The sequence below is a fragment of the Onychostoma macrolepis genome, chromosome 18 (assembly GCF_012432095.1).
Source record: "Onychostoma macrolepis isolate SWU-2019 chromosome 18, ASM1243209v1, whole genome shotgun sequence".
In the NCBI taxonomy this organism is placed as follows: Eukaryota; Metazoa; Chordata; class Actinopteri; order Cypriniformes; family Cyprinidae; genus Onychostoma; species Onychostoma macrolepis.
In genome coordinates this window covers 5,820,325-5,837,500 of record NC_081172.1, presented here as the reverse complement: position 1 = coordinate 5,837,500, position 17,176 = coordinate 5,820,325, and the positions used below count along the sequence as shown (strand labels likewise).

At 37.1% G+C, this 17,176-nt stretch overlaps 1 protein-coding gene across 13 annotated transcripts in view; it reads left to right on the top strand.

Annotated features, from left to right (window-relative positions):
• Nucleotides 1-17,176, top strand: part of frmd4a (FERM domain containing 4A) — a 145,984-nt gene that overhangs the window by 95,039 nt on the left and 33,769 nt on the right. For 9 of the 13 annotated variants that reach the window (XM_058750519.1, XM_058750518.1, XM_058750517.1 and 6 more), the window contains 4 exons: nucleotides 5,452-5,517; nucleotides 12,400-12,494; nucleotides 13,557-13,649; nucleotides 15,478-15,562. In XM_058750519.1, coding sequence (XP_058606502.1) covers nucleotides 5,452-5,517; nucleotides 12,400-12,494; nucleotides 13,557-13,649; nucleotides 15,478-15,562 — 339 coding nt within the window. Of the gene's footprint in view, nucleotides 1-1,581; nucleotides 1,662-5,127; nucleotides 5,339-5,451; nucleotides 5,518-12,399; nucleotides 12,495-12,852; nucleotides 12,996-13,556; nucleotides 13,650-15,477; nucleotides 15,563-17,176 lie in introns of those variants that run through there. The other 4 variants (XM_058750524.1, XM_058750521.1, XM_058750526.1 and 1 more) reach the window with 4 other exon arrangements.

Below are 17,176 nucleotides of genomic sequence, written 5' to 3'. Positions count from 1 at the left end.
TCAAAACCTAATGAGATGCCTACCTAAAAAACATGTTTGGGTTTCATAGATGCGTTTAGCTTTATTTGGTTTAGTAGCAGTGTCCTATGACATCCTCATAGGATGCAAAATCCTGCAGAGATGTGAGATTCCAACCTAGACAACAATTTTTGTCATCATAAATGGCCTGAAAAGGCTGTCTATAAAGCCAGCCCATTAGGTTTTGAGGCACAGCCTAGAATTGGGGTCTGTCTACAGACAGTAAACAAAGTAGACCAGGCTGTGTCTATCTAGGCAGCTGTGGTCCTGCCGGTTCAGGGTGACGGATGTCTTTTTTTTGTGCTGCTCAGCCTGTGATGTCTGCACTGCAGGGCAGCAGTGTCAGCAGGCTGATGTACTCTAGCACACACGGTCAGGCATGAAAACCAGACCTGTAGTTGCCTAGACTTTTATCATTTGTCAGTCTGCACCATGAGACTTATTTCGTGCTTGAATTTGTGATGAACATTGATTTTTCTGGCTTTGTGGTGACCATGTGCATGTGTGGTCTGTGTGGTGCACTGTCGTTTTGTTGTCATTGTGCATTAAGGGGAAATAATGGCTAAATGCCCCCTTGCTGTGTTTATGGGGTTGTGTCTGGCGGTCTAAATCATCACGAGGACATCAGCCACCTCCAACCTTGTTTAATATCTGTGTCTGATATGATCTGAATTGGATGTTCACTAATTCAAATGCTCTTATATCTCTATCTCATACTGCTCATTGACAGTGTATGTGAAGCTAACATGTAGCTTAGGATTTAGTACGGATAAACCGCAATAAAACCTAAACAGTGCATCAGGGTCAACCTTAAATCTGCTCTAGAGAGTGGGTTTATCATCAGATCAGATTATGTTACGCTGTAATCGTCTCTTCTGCAATGTGCATCAGAGTAGCTGCACCTTATTATTAGGGCTGCATGATTTTGGGGGAATCTAATTGCAATTTTGCAATTATTTTGAAAGCTCCAAGTTTGCTGTGCTTGGCTATAGGGCTGCACAATGTGACTATAAAATAATATTTCACTGCAAAATAAAAAAATCAAATATTTATGAAAAATATTAGAACATAAATAATAATGCTTAACAATAATAATAGTTTACAGTACAACTAAAATTGCAATACTAATATTTATGCCTTTCTTAATTTCAAAAGTTAAACCATCAAGCTTATATTTTGGCAGAAAAGTGTAGGGAGGCTTTAAAGTTTCTATTTTGTGGACAAATATAAATGCTTCTAAAGTTGTAATTACAAGTTTGGGAAGATGGTTGGCACATTATGTTCCCATATGTGACCCAAACTCAGAGAAGATGCAGAGATGAGCTTGTGTGGCAGCATTTACTGTGAACCGAGACACTGCAAACGAAGTATCATGAGTTTCTGATGTGTAAAAGAACAAAGTGCCACGCTTCACTCAGAAACTTGCAGTGTATATAATTTAATTAAAGCACACTAAGCCATACAATTGTGCAGCCCTTTTTTTGTCTATAAAACAATGGCAATGGTTTACAAAGATAAAACTGACTGAAATATGTTTGTTATGTGATTTTAATGACATCACAGGTTCGTAGGGCATTGTGAGTGTAGTGTGGCGCACTGGAGTTCAGCTGAGGAAGAAGTGACTCACCGTTCAGTGATTACAGGCGAGGCATTTTGTAACCCCACACCAGACACAGCATACAAACACACTTCTGCTAACACACCATTCCCAGCACCTGATTGTTAGATTCTGGGATTGTGGTTGAGAGCTGTTCACCTCCCCCTCCAGATACACCCTAGTGAGGAGCGTTCTCATTCAGTGGAGCGGAGGTGTGACATCTTGAGCTTCAGGCTGTAAGGATGTGCTTCCATCACCAGCATGCTGTTTGCTTCATTCAAAGCCTCAGGTTTAATCTCCTATTGTGTGGTGGGAAGTGTTCCTATCAAGCCTGACTCAGACCTTAAGAGGTTTAATATGGTGATGTAACCAAACTGCAGTGCTTTCGGGCTACCGCAAGGTCGGTAATAAAGTTTAACCTTTAAGATTGGAAAGTCAGCCCAATATCAGCCACCACAAACTTTGGCTTCTGAGTTCTGCGTCTTTTGCTTGTTATGAGCGGGCCCACATGGAATCTGTGCCCTCAAAAAGCTTCACAGATCTCCACAGAATTGGAACAACCATCATTCACAGTTCTGCACTTCCCACCACACTGTTTGTTTATGAAATGTTTTGGCTTATTTGAATATGCTTTCAGCTGCCAAAAAGAGTGTAATGCTCTGTTTTACTTTGTTTAGACCAATTCCATAGGACTTATGGAATTGATCCTTAAGATTCCATAAGATTTAAAAAAAAAAAAAAAAAATTATAGTTTTGAGTGTTTAATTAGGATAGTATGTCTACAAGGATATTGTACTTTGAAGAAGGATTGAGTATTATTTATTTTGTTTATTTATCGATCACATTTTTAAAAAATGATGTGTAAATGATAAGATTATGATAAGTGTATCTACAAGGATACTAAACTATGAGGAATGTTTAAATAAGAGTTTATTAATTTATTTTATTAGCCTATTTTTAATAGGTTACATTTTGAGTAATTGTTGGCTGGGAAATGTAAGTTTTTTAGTCTAAAGATAATCCTAAACTTAAACTCTAGCATGAATGTACAAAACTACATATTTTCCTGTTTGATTTATTAGGTTGCCCAAATGACTAATCAGCTAAAAAAAAAATTTAAGAAAGCCCTGTATTACACGGCTGGTTTCTTCTTATGGGGCGTTTACATAAAGATGCTTTAAAGGGGAGCAATTTGGTTTTTGGACAACTGGTAGATTAGTGAGCCGTCATTACCCATCCCCAAACTGAAGTGTATATATGGTTTTAATGGTGCTGCTGCAGTGGTTTGGATCAATTATGCTACCATTTTTATTCTCATAAATGAATATCATGAAAGTTAGATGAGCTGACCTAATTGGGTCATGTGCAGCTCCAGGGAAGTAATCAGACATTTTTAAAAAAACTTATCATTAAAGGCTGGACCATATTCAGGTGAGCCAGTTCATATTGATTTAGGTTTGTCTTTATTATATGGAAATGTGATCTCACTCAGTGGTTGAGGGATAAGAATACGGATGTTGCCTGAGGGCATGTTATTCTGAAGACAGGATATCAGCTTTTAGGAGATAGAGTTGGAGTTATATTCAGTGTTAGCACGACCAAGAGAAATTCATCAAGCCAAGCGCCCCTGTAAAAACATCTTCACAGGTCAATAACAAACTCACACCAGTTTGTTCGGACACACACTCACACAATTAATCATGTGGTCTGTCACATGCTTGTGCATTTGAGGTTGTGTAGCTCCACTCAGGAACAAGGCAGAGGAGAAGGGGAAGAAAGGATGTGTTTCTAGTCCTGTGACTCCCCTCCTCCAGTCTTTTCCCCCCACGTGTGCGTGGAGGAAATGTGAGCCATGCTGCTTTTATCAGCCTCATTGTTTGTGTTCCTCAGGGACGGCGCTTCCTGATGGCAGCCAGAACGCTCCACATGTTCCCATTCTGATGTCCTTACATACACTATCATGCTGAAAAGCTTAAGAAATGTCTTGTATTTTTTTGTTTTTTTCCATTTTCCTTTTAACTTGGCCTACATATAGAGGTAGAGGGGGTGGATGAGAGCGTGAAAGCATGGAGGGAGAATAAGAGCGCAGTATAGCACACTAGAGAGAGTGAGTCAGTGCACTACTGCATTCTGACTCGTACAGGATGTATAAACAGGAACCGGATGGAAAGTCCGCTGATGGATGTGAACTACCGCCACTGTTAGTATCACATTCACAGACTCAAAATCCCTCGAAACATTTTTTCTTTTAAGAGAAAATAAACAAAAAATGAAAAGCTCTCTTGAAGGGAAAAAAACAATGGGAGTATCGAGTTGCACTTTGGTTCTTTGTACTCGAGTTGTCAAACCAGCTCAATCCTAAAGGCAGTATAACTCACGTGATGACATGGCTGTTAGTCAGACTCTGTTCCTCACAGATGTGTCCGTCCACCTGCTCGTAATGGGATGTTTACTATACGGCTTGTCACAGAAGCAGCAATCTTAAGTAAACACTCATAAAAATTGTGTGTGAATGGAAAGCGAGTGGGAGTGAGCGGTGATTTGAGATCAAACGAAAGGAGTGTGCAGACACACGGATAGTAACTCCAAACATGTTTCATAGGTGGAATGCGTCTGGACTGCAAACGTCCAACTGCGCCCTGCGGGAGGAGTTTTGAATGCACATACTCATTTTACCCTGGAGGAAAGTGTGTTGTTAGTGTGTTTGTTTTTCTTGCAGACTCAATTTAATATTAATTATGAGCAGTCCTATCTGGCTTTGATAAAAAGAGATATTCCTCACCATGGCAGATGGCAATCAGAGCACTAATCGGATTGTGCGCTGGTGCAGGTATCTATACGGACTGACATGACACGATCCTTCTTTCATCAATTAGTGATGGTTGAGGGGAGTTTTATATTAACACTAATATTAACAGCAGCTGTAAGCCCTGATCTCTAGGCGGTGATGAATTTCAAGTAGAAGCTTATGTATGATGTTTGTGCTCATGACGTGTATATGATACTTAGTGATTTTATGTAGTTAACTGCAATTTTATGAGTATTTTGTCAGTGTGCAGTTAATGTTATTCTAAATCTATATGACTTTCTTCTGCAGTACACACACACACAAAAGATATTTGGAAAATGTTTTTTGTACATAATATGAAAGTCATTGGGGTATAGAACAGAATTTTGATTACAAATTTGGTCTTTTTATGTAAAGCCACTTTTTTAAACATTGTATAGGTCTTGTGGTATTAGCAGTTTCAGATAAACCTGGCCCTAAGCAACAAGTAAAAACAAAATAAACTGGTTGCTTGCTTTTATATATCATTCAGAAAATCTGCAAAGTGCAGAAGAGTTCAAATGGCACTACTTTTTAGATGCAAAGTAGCCATTATCTCATTTCTGACCTCTGATCATAAAAGTCTGCAAGCACTCTATAAGTGAAACAACATGCTTTTTACTTGTTTATTATTTGTTGTATAGCCTAATATTTGATTTCTAAATTGAGTAAGGATTTTACGTGTTAAGTGTCTGCAGTTATTATATATTTTAACCAGGAGTTAAATCAAAATACACTTAAAACAAAAAAACAAAACAAAAAAAAATTCTACTCAGCATCACCACTGATGTGTGAGATAATTCAGTGTAAAATTGTGTGTGTGTGTGTGTGTGTGTGTGTGAGAGAGTGAATGAGATTGAATTCTGCTGCTTGACTGGGAATCGCGCTGCATGTGTGTAAGGAGAGTTTCTATTTTTGTCATGTCACCATGACCTAGTATTTACAGTTGATTTCACCCTGCTGTGAATGTGCTTTCACTAATCTCTTTCTCTCTCTCCCTCCACAACAGATGACGGAAGGGCGGAGATGTCAGGTCCATCTCCTGGATGACAGGAAATTGGAGCTCCTGGTACAGGTAAGACAATATACTTTTTTTAATATAACAATCAAGATAATGGTACAACATTGCCCAAATATGATATTGTAGGTTTTTGATAGATAATTGATTCCGTTTAACTCACCAGCACAGTGTCCAGTATTAGTGCAGAAATATTAAAGTTGTATGACTATTGAAATACATAGGTGTGAAGTTTTGGTGATAAAGGCCTCAGGTTTCCTCTTGTTTGTTTGGGAAGGGAAATCCTCATTGTTCCTGAGACTTAATTAATGTCTTGTGGAAATAGGGGGCTCTTTATCAGTCTGTGTGAATGTATGAGTTTGAATGTTTGCTCTGTGTGTGTAAATGTAATATGACTCCTTTATGCCCTTCTCTGATTTCACAGCCAAACAGACCCTGAGATTAGTTTGCCCTGACCTGAACTCTATCATGTGTTTGTGCATATGTCTGTCTCTCAAGTGTCTTTTAAACATCAGTACCACTAATAGTCAATCTGGCAGGTTTAGGTTCCCATAACTACCCAAGCAAGCAGCCTCTCAAGTCACCCACCCAGTCACACATATAGCGGCCCCCTCCTGCTCAAAACACTCCATAAATCCTCCTATTAGAACACAAACATCTTCTCTCAGGATGAGTTCAGTTTCCATAACAACACTGTCTGTCTCCCATGCCCCATCAGCCCTCAGACCTCAATATAAACAGAAATGTCTCCTCAGCACAGCTTTGTTTCCTCAACACTCACACTCATGAACTTTCTCAGGAAATCTCTAATCATGAGGTAAATGCTGCCTGTGGCATCTCAATCACTAAACACAAGAAGAATAAAGTTTATTATTATAGTTATACTGAATAGTTTTTTTAAATTAATTAATTAATTTTTATTATTATATTATATTTTTCCATTCCTATTTTCTGTTCTATTTTTCTTATTTATTTACTATTATAGTATTTCTTAATATCTTGAATTAGCATTTATTGTTGTATTTTCATTTTTTTTATTTAAGTTTTAGTAATTTTGTAATCTGCTTGTCATTTTCTAAAAATATTTCTATATAGCTTTAATTTATTTTTGTTTGTTTTAGTTTTAGTAATTTTAGTACTTCAATTTTATTTCAGTTAGTTGCAAAGACAGTATCTCTAATCTTTAAGTTTTTGATCTAATATTTATATTTTATTTCAGCTTATTTCATTTCTTTTCATTTTTTATAACACTGATTTTGTTCTTTTATGTCCTATTATATTTTGCTTTGTTTTCTTCTGATTACTTTCCATTATATTTTCTTTTCTGTTTTATTGCTTGTTTTATTCTATTGTTTATTATTCTGTTCTGTCCTGCTCAGTTCGGTTCTATTTGTCTTTCTCTCTTTCATGCTCTCTCACTCTCTCATGCCTGTCAGGTGCGGTTAGGTGACCTGATTCCTCTAGACTCCAATCCAGTTTAAACTCCATCATAGTTGGAGAAATGTAATTTCTCAGCCTCCTCCATCTCTCATTTTCCACACACTCTCTTTCTCTCCTCTAAAATGCTGGTTGAGTTCATTGTGGTTGCAGTTTCGATCTGATAAACAGAAATCTAGAAAGGAGAGGAGGTGAGAGAGTCCTTAACAATCAGGTAAGAGGATGAGAGAGAGGAAAAGAAGGGATTTCCAGGAAGAGATAGAAGAAGAAGGCATAAAGGCAAAGGGGTAGTCAATGTGTTTCCTCACTCTCTCTACAGTTTATGATTTATTGAGCTGTTGCAGAAACGCTTATTCGATAATCTTTACACATTTGTTCTACTTTAGTCATGAGTACTTAGATATATGTTCTTTTAGCATTGGCTTTTAGCATTGGCTAAAAGATTTAGCTTGTTCTTTCTGCTTTCTGACTTCTCTTTTTCCTCCTCTCTCTCTTCCTCCATGTGGGCGGATGTTCTGGAGAAGGTTGTGTAGGTTAATCGTGCCATTGAGAATTCTGCTGTTATTCCAAGTTTTTTTTTTTTCTACATGTTCCTTGAGGAACAGCTCTTCCCTTTTTCTGTAAGAGCAATTGTGTTGATGTACCTAACAGGGCAATGCTACAGGATCTTCTGTGCGTTAAAGTAACTGTTGCACTAGATTTTATGTTTTACTCACTTCAATTCATGTGCATGTGAAAGATCATGTACGCAAACTTATGTGTTGAATTTTACATTCGGAGACATGCATAATTTGCTTAGTCAAAAGACACTGGACCAAAAGGGATAACTATTAAAATTTAAATGGTGGAAACTCGTATTGTGGCAGTTTTGCAGAGCCTTAATTTCATTTTTTAGGAAACTTAAATACAAACTTTAAGATTAGATGTTTTGGGGAAACCGGAGGAGATAGTATTTTATAATTTAAAGTCACTAACAAATAAATAAGTCATTTACAACCTTCAATTCCAGTGTGAACACCCTTTAAGATGTGAAACATCTTACATATGCTGCTGTGAAATCATTGTCTGGTTTGGTTTTACTGATGGGTCTCTGTTGGATCTTTCTGTAGCCTCATTTATCTGCTTCCTCTTCCTCCTCACTTCTTTCTCGCCTCATTAGAGGCAGTGTACCATTTTGAAGGTTATCATGGATGATCTTACACTGTGAGACTGGCAGTATCTTTGTGAATGATTTTACAGTCCCATTAGAGACCGAACATTGCTGCTGTCTCATCATTTGTGGGCTTTTTTGCATACATTGCAGTAGAAAACATCTAATTTGTGTTGGCTTTAGTGGAGGTACATTTTCGTGTTTCCTTTTTTATTTTCTGTCGGCAGTTTTGACATGACTTTGGTTTATAATAAGGTAGACAGTCTTACAATACAAGAGCTGTCAACAGTCTTGTTCAGATTTTTCCCCAAGTTGTATAATCTTGCTCTGTTTTTCAGCTGTCTAACTGCTTGGTAGCGTCTCCCACCTGTCTCTCCACAGCAGGCTGTAATTTTGTGAGTGATGTGCGTTTAGCGTGTATTCGTCATTTTCCATGGTGAGTCAAAGCAGGTGCTGTTAGTTGGTGGTTCTCTCGTGTCCTAGCTCGGTCCTTCCTCTCAGCTATAATTTACACTGTCTTTCAAGAGTTTGACAAGAGCATATTTGGTCTCTCTTGAAGAAGACGGACCTTTGAGTTTGAGGTGCTAGATGATACACTTAAACTACTATAAGGTCTGAGTTTCTCTTAGATACCTTTTTTGGCCAAATTTCCATCAAAGCAATTACAGAATGTATTGCGACAAACTTAGCGAAAAAGGAAATCCAAGATGGCAGACAAAATGAAAGAAATGTTAGCTAAAATTTGTTATTACACTAAAATTATATTACACCAAAAAAATCTATGAAAATTGTTCAGGCTATTTTAAAATTTACTATTTTACGCACTATTTGTATGTGCTGTTTATTTTATGTTATGTGCTGCATATGTAGGGCATTTCAAATCAACCACTTGTAAAGTTCCATATCTGAAGGTAACTGACTGTGTAGACAATAGGCAACAAGGCAGCTGCCTTTGTTTTGGAACAGACTCATTGTTTCCCACGATTGCACTTCCTCCATAAATGTATTTACACTGGCTCTCTGTCAGATTAAAAATGTAAACGTAAAAAACATCTGTGTAAATGCACCTTTGTTATATAATTACATCTTCAGATTTGAATTCTGTTATTTTACAGTGTACAGGCAGCTTTAGAGATGGACATTATCTAGTCTGCATTCATGATCAGATCAACATGTGTTTTAACAGTGATAAATCCTGAACAAAAACCCTAGCGTTGCTTTGTGCTGAAGTCATTTCGTGTGATGAAAGCCGACTCACATCTCTCATCTCTGTGATCTAGACCTGACGAGACCTGACGGCGTGTGTTCTTGTCATCGCTCTTCCGTCCTGATCAGACACACACTGTTTAATGATATTAAATCACAACAGTCCGGATATTCTTCCTCACAGCCACACGAGCTTGCTATTCCATGTGGAAACATATGTCTGTGATTTGCATCATCTCAGTAAGTGTAATGGCAGAGAGGAGATGATAGCCATCCCACATTAAATCTGTTAAAACCATATAGCGCTCATATTGATGGCCCTCAATGCACACTAACAGGATATTAATAATGCTTGATCTTTCTTATCTACACATTTCAGAGACTCTTCACACATTATTATATCAGTAACTGTCATAATCAAGTCTGGAGGCTAAACAGAGAGAATGAGGCAGAAGAGATAAAATATACTGCCATTCTTTAAGAAAATGGACACTGTTTCAGTTTTAGCCCTCTTCATTTTCTCAAGTGCACACACATACACCACCACAAATGGGTCCAGATTGAAGATTGCAGTCATATTAAACCTGCTTCCTCTTCTTACCGCAGACATACACTTACACATTCGCTTTGGCTAATTGAGGAAGCAAGCTGTTTCACACCGCGTTACTTGGAACGATGAGATTAAATGTGCCAATTGATTGATGTGGTACAGAGTTGCAGATCTCACCTGAAGTAAGGGGTGAACAATCTCACAAAAATACTGACTGTTTCATTTGTGATTAACCACAATGTTAGTGCCATAAAAGATAAAGGAATATCTAAAACAAGATGTCTTGCTGAAAGCTTGGTTTTTGAGATCAGACCTGAAGGGAGGGTGGTGAATCAGAGAGGACTGTAATTGCAGGCTCAGTAGACTTTGAGGTTTTTTAAAGCTGTATGATGATGCTATGCTTCTGACACAACAGCTCTGTTCCAAAACCTAGTTGGTTGCATCATTTTCTGCTCTCTTTAAAGGCAACTACTGTCTAAGGAGACATCCTCACTGAAATTCCAGTAGAGTTTAGTCTTAACCAATGTTATTTAGCTTAGGACTCTAATGCAGGGTTTTCCAAACTGGGGTTCATGAACCCCTGGGAAAATCACACAGGAACTGCTGAGGGTTTGTGAGCTAATGAAAAGCTAATAATTAGTTAAATAATAAAAAATGTACTATTAAAATGTATAAATTATTATTTATTTATTTTTTAATGAAACACTAATCTAAAAAAAAAAAAAAAGCATTTTATTTGATTACCTGTATGTCATGTGATTATTTACCAACGTCAAAGAACAATTTACATGCAAACGTGTTGTTAAATAATTATAATTAAAATCAAAGGGGGCTCAGCCGACAAAAATGTTTGGGAATTTCTGCACTTGTGAGAAATAAAAGTACATGCCACAAATTAATATTGGTGAAAATAGTCCTTTGTTACTTACATTGAACTATTTTGTTGATATTTCTGCATTTAAATAAGTTATGTTTTTAGGCAGTATAATTTGCTTACTGTGCTTACTGTTGTGCTCTTATGCTCCAGAAAGTCTGGGTGAAGTGCTATCTAGGCAGGACTATTAAGAACTACCTTAGTCAAAGCTTTATCTAGAAGATGTACATTATAATTAAAAATTGTATAATACACAACATAAATAATGATGATTTTGTAATTCTACAGGCTGTAATCTACCCCTTGTTCTTTTCTTCTTCTCTTTCTTTCCTTCTTTCCTTCCATAAGCAGAGGTTGTGGCAGTGATTGTACTTTTGCTCCAGATTTTGCTGTGCTATTTTTAGGTTGTGTGGGTGGGTTGGCTCTCTTATAAAGAGAGCTGTTGCTGTGTGTGTGTGTGTGTGTGTGTGTGTGTGTGCGTGCGTGCGTGTGTGCGCACGCGCGTATATGCATGTGTGTCTGTATTTATGTGTGTTCTTAATTCAAAATGGTCTGTGTTGAAACCGAAACAGTAATTAAAGTGTTTTGAACACCGGCTCATGCACACAATGCATGTGTATATCGAGTCCACATCTTGTTTAAATTGATTTAACTATTTTGATCTTTCTCAGACTTTTCAATGCTTTCGTTCAGTACTTCTTTGTCATATAATTTTGTAGATAATAAGTGTCCACACATTAATACAGATAAACCTTATGAAAAACTATACAAAAACTGCCAGAACATTATAAAAAATATATCTATGCATACACCCCCCAAACATACACTACTGTCCAAGTTTAGAATTGTTTTCAACATTGATAATAATAAGAAATGTCTCTGATTTCTGAAGGATCATGTGACACTGGACACTTGAGTAATGACTGTTGAAAATTTAACTTTGGCATCAGAGGAATAAAATAAATTTTCAAATATGTTAAAACAGAATTTTGATCAAAGAAATGTAGGCTTGGTGAGCATAAGAATCTTCTTTCAAAAACGTTAATACTAATATTTTGTGAATATGACATAGATGTCAAGAAGTCAAATGAAGTTAAATGTTTTCTACTCATTAATGGTTGTGTGTGGATTTATTGGTAGGTTGGTAAGCTGTACAAAGATGTCCCAGGACACCAGTGTCTACGCTCCAAGCCAGTGACACACCCATGGTTTACCACACACTGGCTCTAATACACTTTATACTCACTTACACACACACATACACTCAGGGAAAGCCCCGAGCTTGCAGAAGCAGAGACAGTGTGACAACTGGTGTGTGTCTATCGGTTTTCCAGATTGTTCTGGGTGTGTGTCAGTGCTGTTTAGTCAAAAACTCTATGTCTTTGTATTATTAAAAATAATGGTAAATTCTTCTTAAAAGGAAATATCTCAGCTGTATGAGCATATTTCGGATACTATTTGTGCAGCAAATCAAGCTCTGTTTAAGATGCAACACACAGACTGCAGACAGACAGAGTCGGCATGAAATTGCAGAGTCACTGCAGTGCATCAATACTCATCTGAATACAACACTCACAGCCTGCCAACTCGCTGACCTTGTGTGTGTGTGTTTGTGTGTGTGTGTGTATCTGAGTGTTTTTGTCTGTGTGTAGTGTGTTTGTTCTAAACCAAAAGATCTCTTTTGTGATGAAACCTGTTTTGTTTTTTTTCTGTCTCTCTCAGCCCAAGTTAATGGCGAAGGATCTTCTAGACCTGGTGGCATCCCATTTCAACCTGAAGGAGAAGGAATATTTTGGAATCTCTTATGTAGATGAGACGTACGTATACCCAAGACATCCTATTAAATATTACATCTGCCTCTAACCTATGAGAAAAGGTGTAATCATGAACAGTTCAGCTCTTTGACTGTGCCAGGACTGGATGAGTGAACATGCTGTGATAATTCCACAGGGAAATGATTGGCTTCACTCTTTCTCTCCTCTTCACTTTCTATGACAACCAGCTCTTCATTCATCCTACACAGTGTGACCTACCGCTGTGTGACATTTGTTAGTTGTATCTTTGCATGATTTCTTTAAGGCACCCACACACCCACACCCACACACACACTCACTCAAGAGAAGCGTTCCGTCTGTTCTCACTGCTGGTGTGCTTAGGGGAATGTGTTATTTGTAGTTCCCAAAGATTTTGAAATGTTGTCTGGTGACCTTTGATCCACCCCACTGTACATCCTTCCCAACAAGGGGTTGACGGTTTGCATTCGCCAAGGACAACATGCAAATGGACAAATGCATTTCTGTCAGAAACACGCACACAATGTGAGTTAAAGAGGCACAATCATTTCCCTATACAAACACAATTTAAAACGCATTGGGCTTGTCAGTGGTACAACCATCCGTATTACTATTGTTCCACCCAGAGCACTGTAGGATCAACTTTACTCATCTAGTTCTTCAGAAAATCAAAATAATATGTTAATAAATTATATATATATTTATATAATTTATTAAATACTAATATGCGTGTATATATAAAATTTATATCATTAATATATTACTAGATCTTTTTAAAAGTAGAAAATATATTGTACTGAGTAGAATCTACTTGTTAAAGTTTATATATCTGTGTGCAACGGAATACCAATGATCAAACAAATAGTTTCCTGAGTGCTTTTGTTTTTGTCATCACTGGCTAAATTATGCATGAAAATGCACATGCGATGACATCTTGAACATAAAACAGCCCTCTTGAGGCTCATTTTTCGCATGATGTTTTATGACGTTATGTGGCACTATGAATGAGACATTGTTAGATGTTGCAAGACATTTCCGGTTGCTGTTACAGATGCTATCAGTCATTTCTCTTGGGCTGTGTTTCAGGGGTCATTTCAGCTGGTTGCAGTTAGATCGTCGTGTTCTGGAACACGAGTTTCCTAAGAAATCTGGACCCATTGTGCTTTACTTCTGCGTTAGGTAAGTACAGCTGCAACAAAACCACAATAAACGTTTATATGTATACACATACGAACATATTTATTATTAATAACATGAATAATATAAATATATAATAAAATACAGTTATATATTACATATATATTTATTTATTTATTTAAATTATTTTATTTATTACTCATACAAATAATATATAATGTATACAATATTAAGAAATGTATAATATATGTTTATCGACAGAGAGAATAAAAGAGAAACGTCCATATCACTTCAACAAATCCCAGCTGAATATTAAAAAAGAAAACACTTAACACCTCCAGAATGAATTAGCATCAACACTTCGATCAGAGTGTTTTCATGTTGGGGGCTTTGTTTATTGTTTCAAATTAGCAGGGTCAGTAAACCACAGTTTACTGGCAGTTACCAGAAAAACATCCAATCAGAATCCACCGTTCCTGTCATTAACACCCCCAGCAATTTGAGCACCATGGCAACAGCAGAGTGTTAGTCAGAATGTGTTTGAATTGCAGAGCATGAGCAAATATCTGTTGGGTGGGTTGATTCGTTTAGATTTTAATTGCATCTGCTTCGAAATATGACCAATACAAAGAGCAGCCAGTATATTTATTGCTCTTGTGTGTTTGTATGTCTCTGTGTGTGCGAGAGAGTTAAAGTGGGCACATTTGTGTGCTTCCTCACAGTATTTTACTGTGTAAGTCGCAATCAGCACACAGTCATACATCACCACGCTCGCTGTGGGTGGATGCTGGTTTATTGCTGTCAAGCTCAGCATTAAAATAGCCAAGCATTTCACCCATTTGTTGGGACACACTTGAATTGCTTTTCTCTCATTGAGTCTATTCCTCTTGCATCACTTTGCTTTTCTGGGTCACACACAGACACAAACACTTAAATGCACGCATACGCATGCATTTTGCTCTAATAGCTGCGTGCAAAGTTGGATGTATTTTGCTTGAGCTATTGCATGTCAGTGCATTTTAAATGGGAGTGGAGGCCCAGTTTTAATGCATGCATGATGTCCTGTGTGCATCAATGTGTATGTGTGTTGTCCTTTCTGCTCGTGATTGGGCTATTGATTGGAGTGAGCTAAAGTCTTTGATGCGTGTAAGACTCTGTCTCACTCACATCTCAGATTAAACCAGCTGTCAATACAGTTTTAATCACTCTAATCTCTCTCACTTTCACTCGTTTTCTGTCTCTCTCATTCCTCTCGCTCCTTTAAACAGTCAGCCATGGATTCAAAGCATGTGTCTTCATGTATCATGTGTCATATGGTTCATTTTAAGTTCAGTGTATGCCTCAGTGTATGTTCAAGGTCATATTATCAGTTTGCATCTGTACGTACTGTATATACTGTATATGCATGTGTGTGTCTGTGTAACAGTCCATGTGTGAATGTCACAGCTTCAGCCTTCAGCTGAAATGAAAAATGTTATGCTGAGAGCGCTTATTTATTTATTTTGAGACAATTGTTTATGTGTTTGTTTGTTGTTGTAGTTCCCGCTAACTCTAATCTGACTGCTAAATGAAGCGTGCACAGTGGAAATTGTTTTCTTTTTGTGGGTTTTGAGAGGAATGGATATAGCAGTGTTTATGATGCCCTCTAGTGATTGGTCTTTGGGTCTGCGTATATAATACATTGTTTCATTCAGTGAGTTCATTCAAAAAGTCTGAATGTACCTGCTAAGGAGGAATCAGAATTGGTTGCTCTTACTAAACTATCATGTTTGGCAAACTTAATATTTGAATTGTGTATATTGTACATGCAACTGTAATGTTTTCAAACTTTAGCCATAATGTGATGTGCATGTTATTTTCTCTTCTACAGGTTCTACATAGAAAGTATCTCTTACCTTAAGGATAATGCCACAATAGAGCTGTTCTTCCTCAATGCAAAGTCCTGCATCTATAAGGTAAACTGTTGTCACTGTTCTATCACTAGAGGGCAGTATTAACTAATGCCCCTTTACATCCATTTGTTACTTCCATCTATGTCCATGGAGCACCTTAGGCATAAATGCCACGTTACAGATTTCTCTGGAAAATGACATCATGGCAACGCTGATTGACTGATGGTACTGTAAGAATGTGCAAAGTACCAAGCTCTTCACTAGCACATATATTACATTAATTATACATATATACACTATTATTCAAAAGTTTGGGGTCATTAAAGGTGCTGTATGTAGGATTTTGACTCTACTAAAGCATAAAAATACCATAATATGTTTGCAGATATTTAAGAAACATGCTAAGTTAACATACTTGTTTATCTGAAAAACAATACTACAGTCAGTTATTCTCCTTTGAAAATGTATATTCCGGCCCGGAATGACTGTGTTTGTTATGGTTTGTGAAACCCGCCCACTGCCAGTTTACCCAATTGTATTTCGGCACCACGGGTTGCCAGTTGGCGGAAAACACAGCCTATTTAATTTAATTAATCGGCATGTGCGCTTGTTCCTGTTGGTGTCGTTAATCTGGCAACCTGCGTGTGAGTCAAGTCTGAGGAGGAGGGGCCGGGTGAAAAAAACTGTCTCCAATATTTTGAATTTGGACTGCAATACCTAGTTCAACTGCTAGGTGTTAATCCTACATACAGCACCTTTAAGGTATTAAAAAATATTTTATTCACCAAGGATGACTTGAACTGATCAGAAGTAAACCATAAAGACTTAAACATTGTTACAAAAGATTTAAATTTAAAATAAATGCTGAACCTTCTTTTAAAAAAATTGTATCCACAAAAATATAAGCAGCACAACAGTTTTCAATATTGATAGTAATAAGAAATGTTTCTTGAGCAGCAACTTATTAGAATGATTTCTGATGGACTGGAGTAATGGCTGCTAAAAATTCAACTTTGCATCACAGGAATAAATTGCATTTAAAAAAAAATATATATATATATATATATATATATATATTTCAATAGAAACCAGTTAATTTAAATTAAAAAACACTTCGCAGTATCATTGTATTTTTGATTACATAAATGCAGTCTTTTGAACCCAAACTTTTGAATGGTAGTGTTTATAAATAATAAATATAATAAAAAATATAATTAAATATTTGCAATAGCTTTTTTGATTTGTTAAAAAAAGTGCTTCATTCTTACAAAAACATTCTGTATTTGTGAATGTGTGTGTGTGTGTGTGTGTGTCACTGGTCACATACCACAGATTCCCACCATGAGCTCATTGCTCACACTTTACTCTAGAGTCAGCTTTCTAATACATGCCAGTGCTCTGTGTGTGACATTCCTGAAATTCTTCAGCAAAGGTAATGAATTGCCCCGTTTGACTTGGTCATTGAAGTAATTAAGACCCCCTACACTTCAAAAACCCCCTCACATAAAACCCATGTGTGTGTATGTGGCTTTGTCCTGCTATTGATTACACAGGAAATAGCTGAAGTGATTTAGATAGACCCTTCAGTGATAAGTCAACAGATCAGGTCATTAAAAGAGAGAGAGATAAGATAAGAGACAGATTAATGGAGATATCCTGTCTGCTGTGATCCTGAAC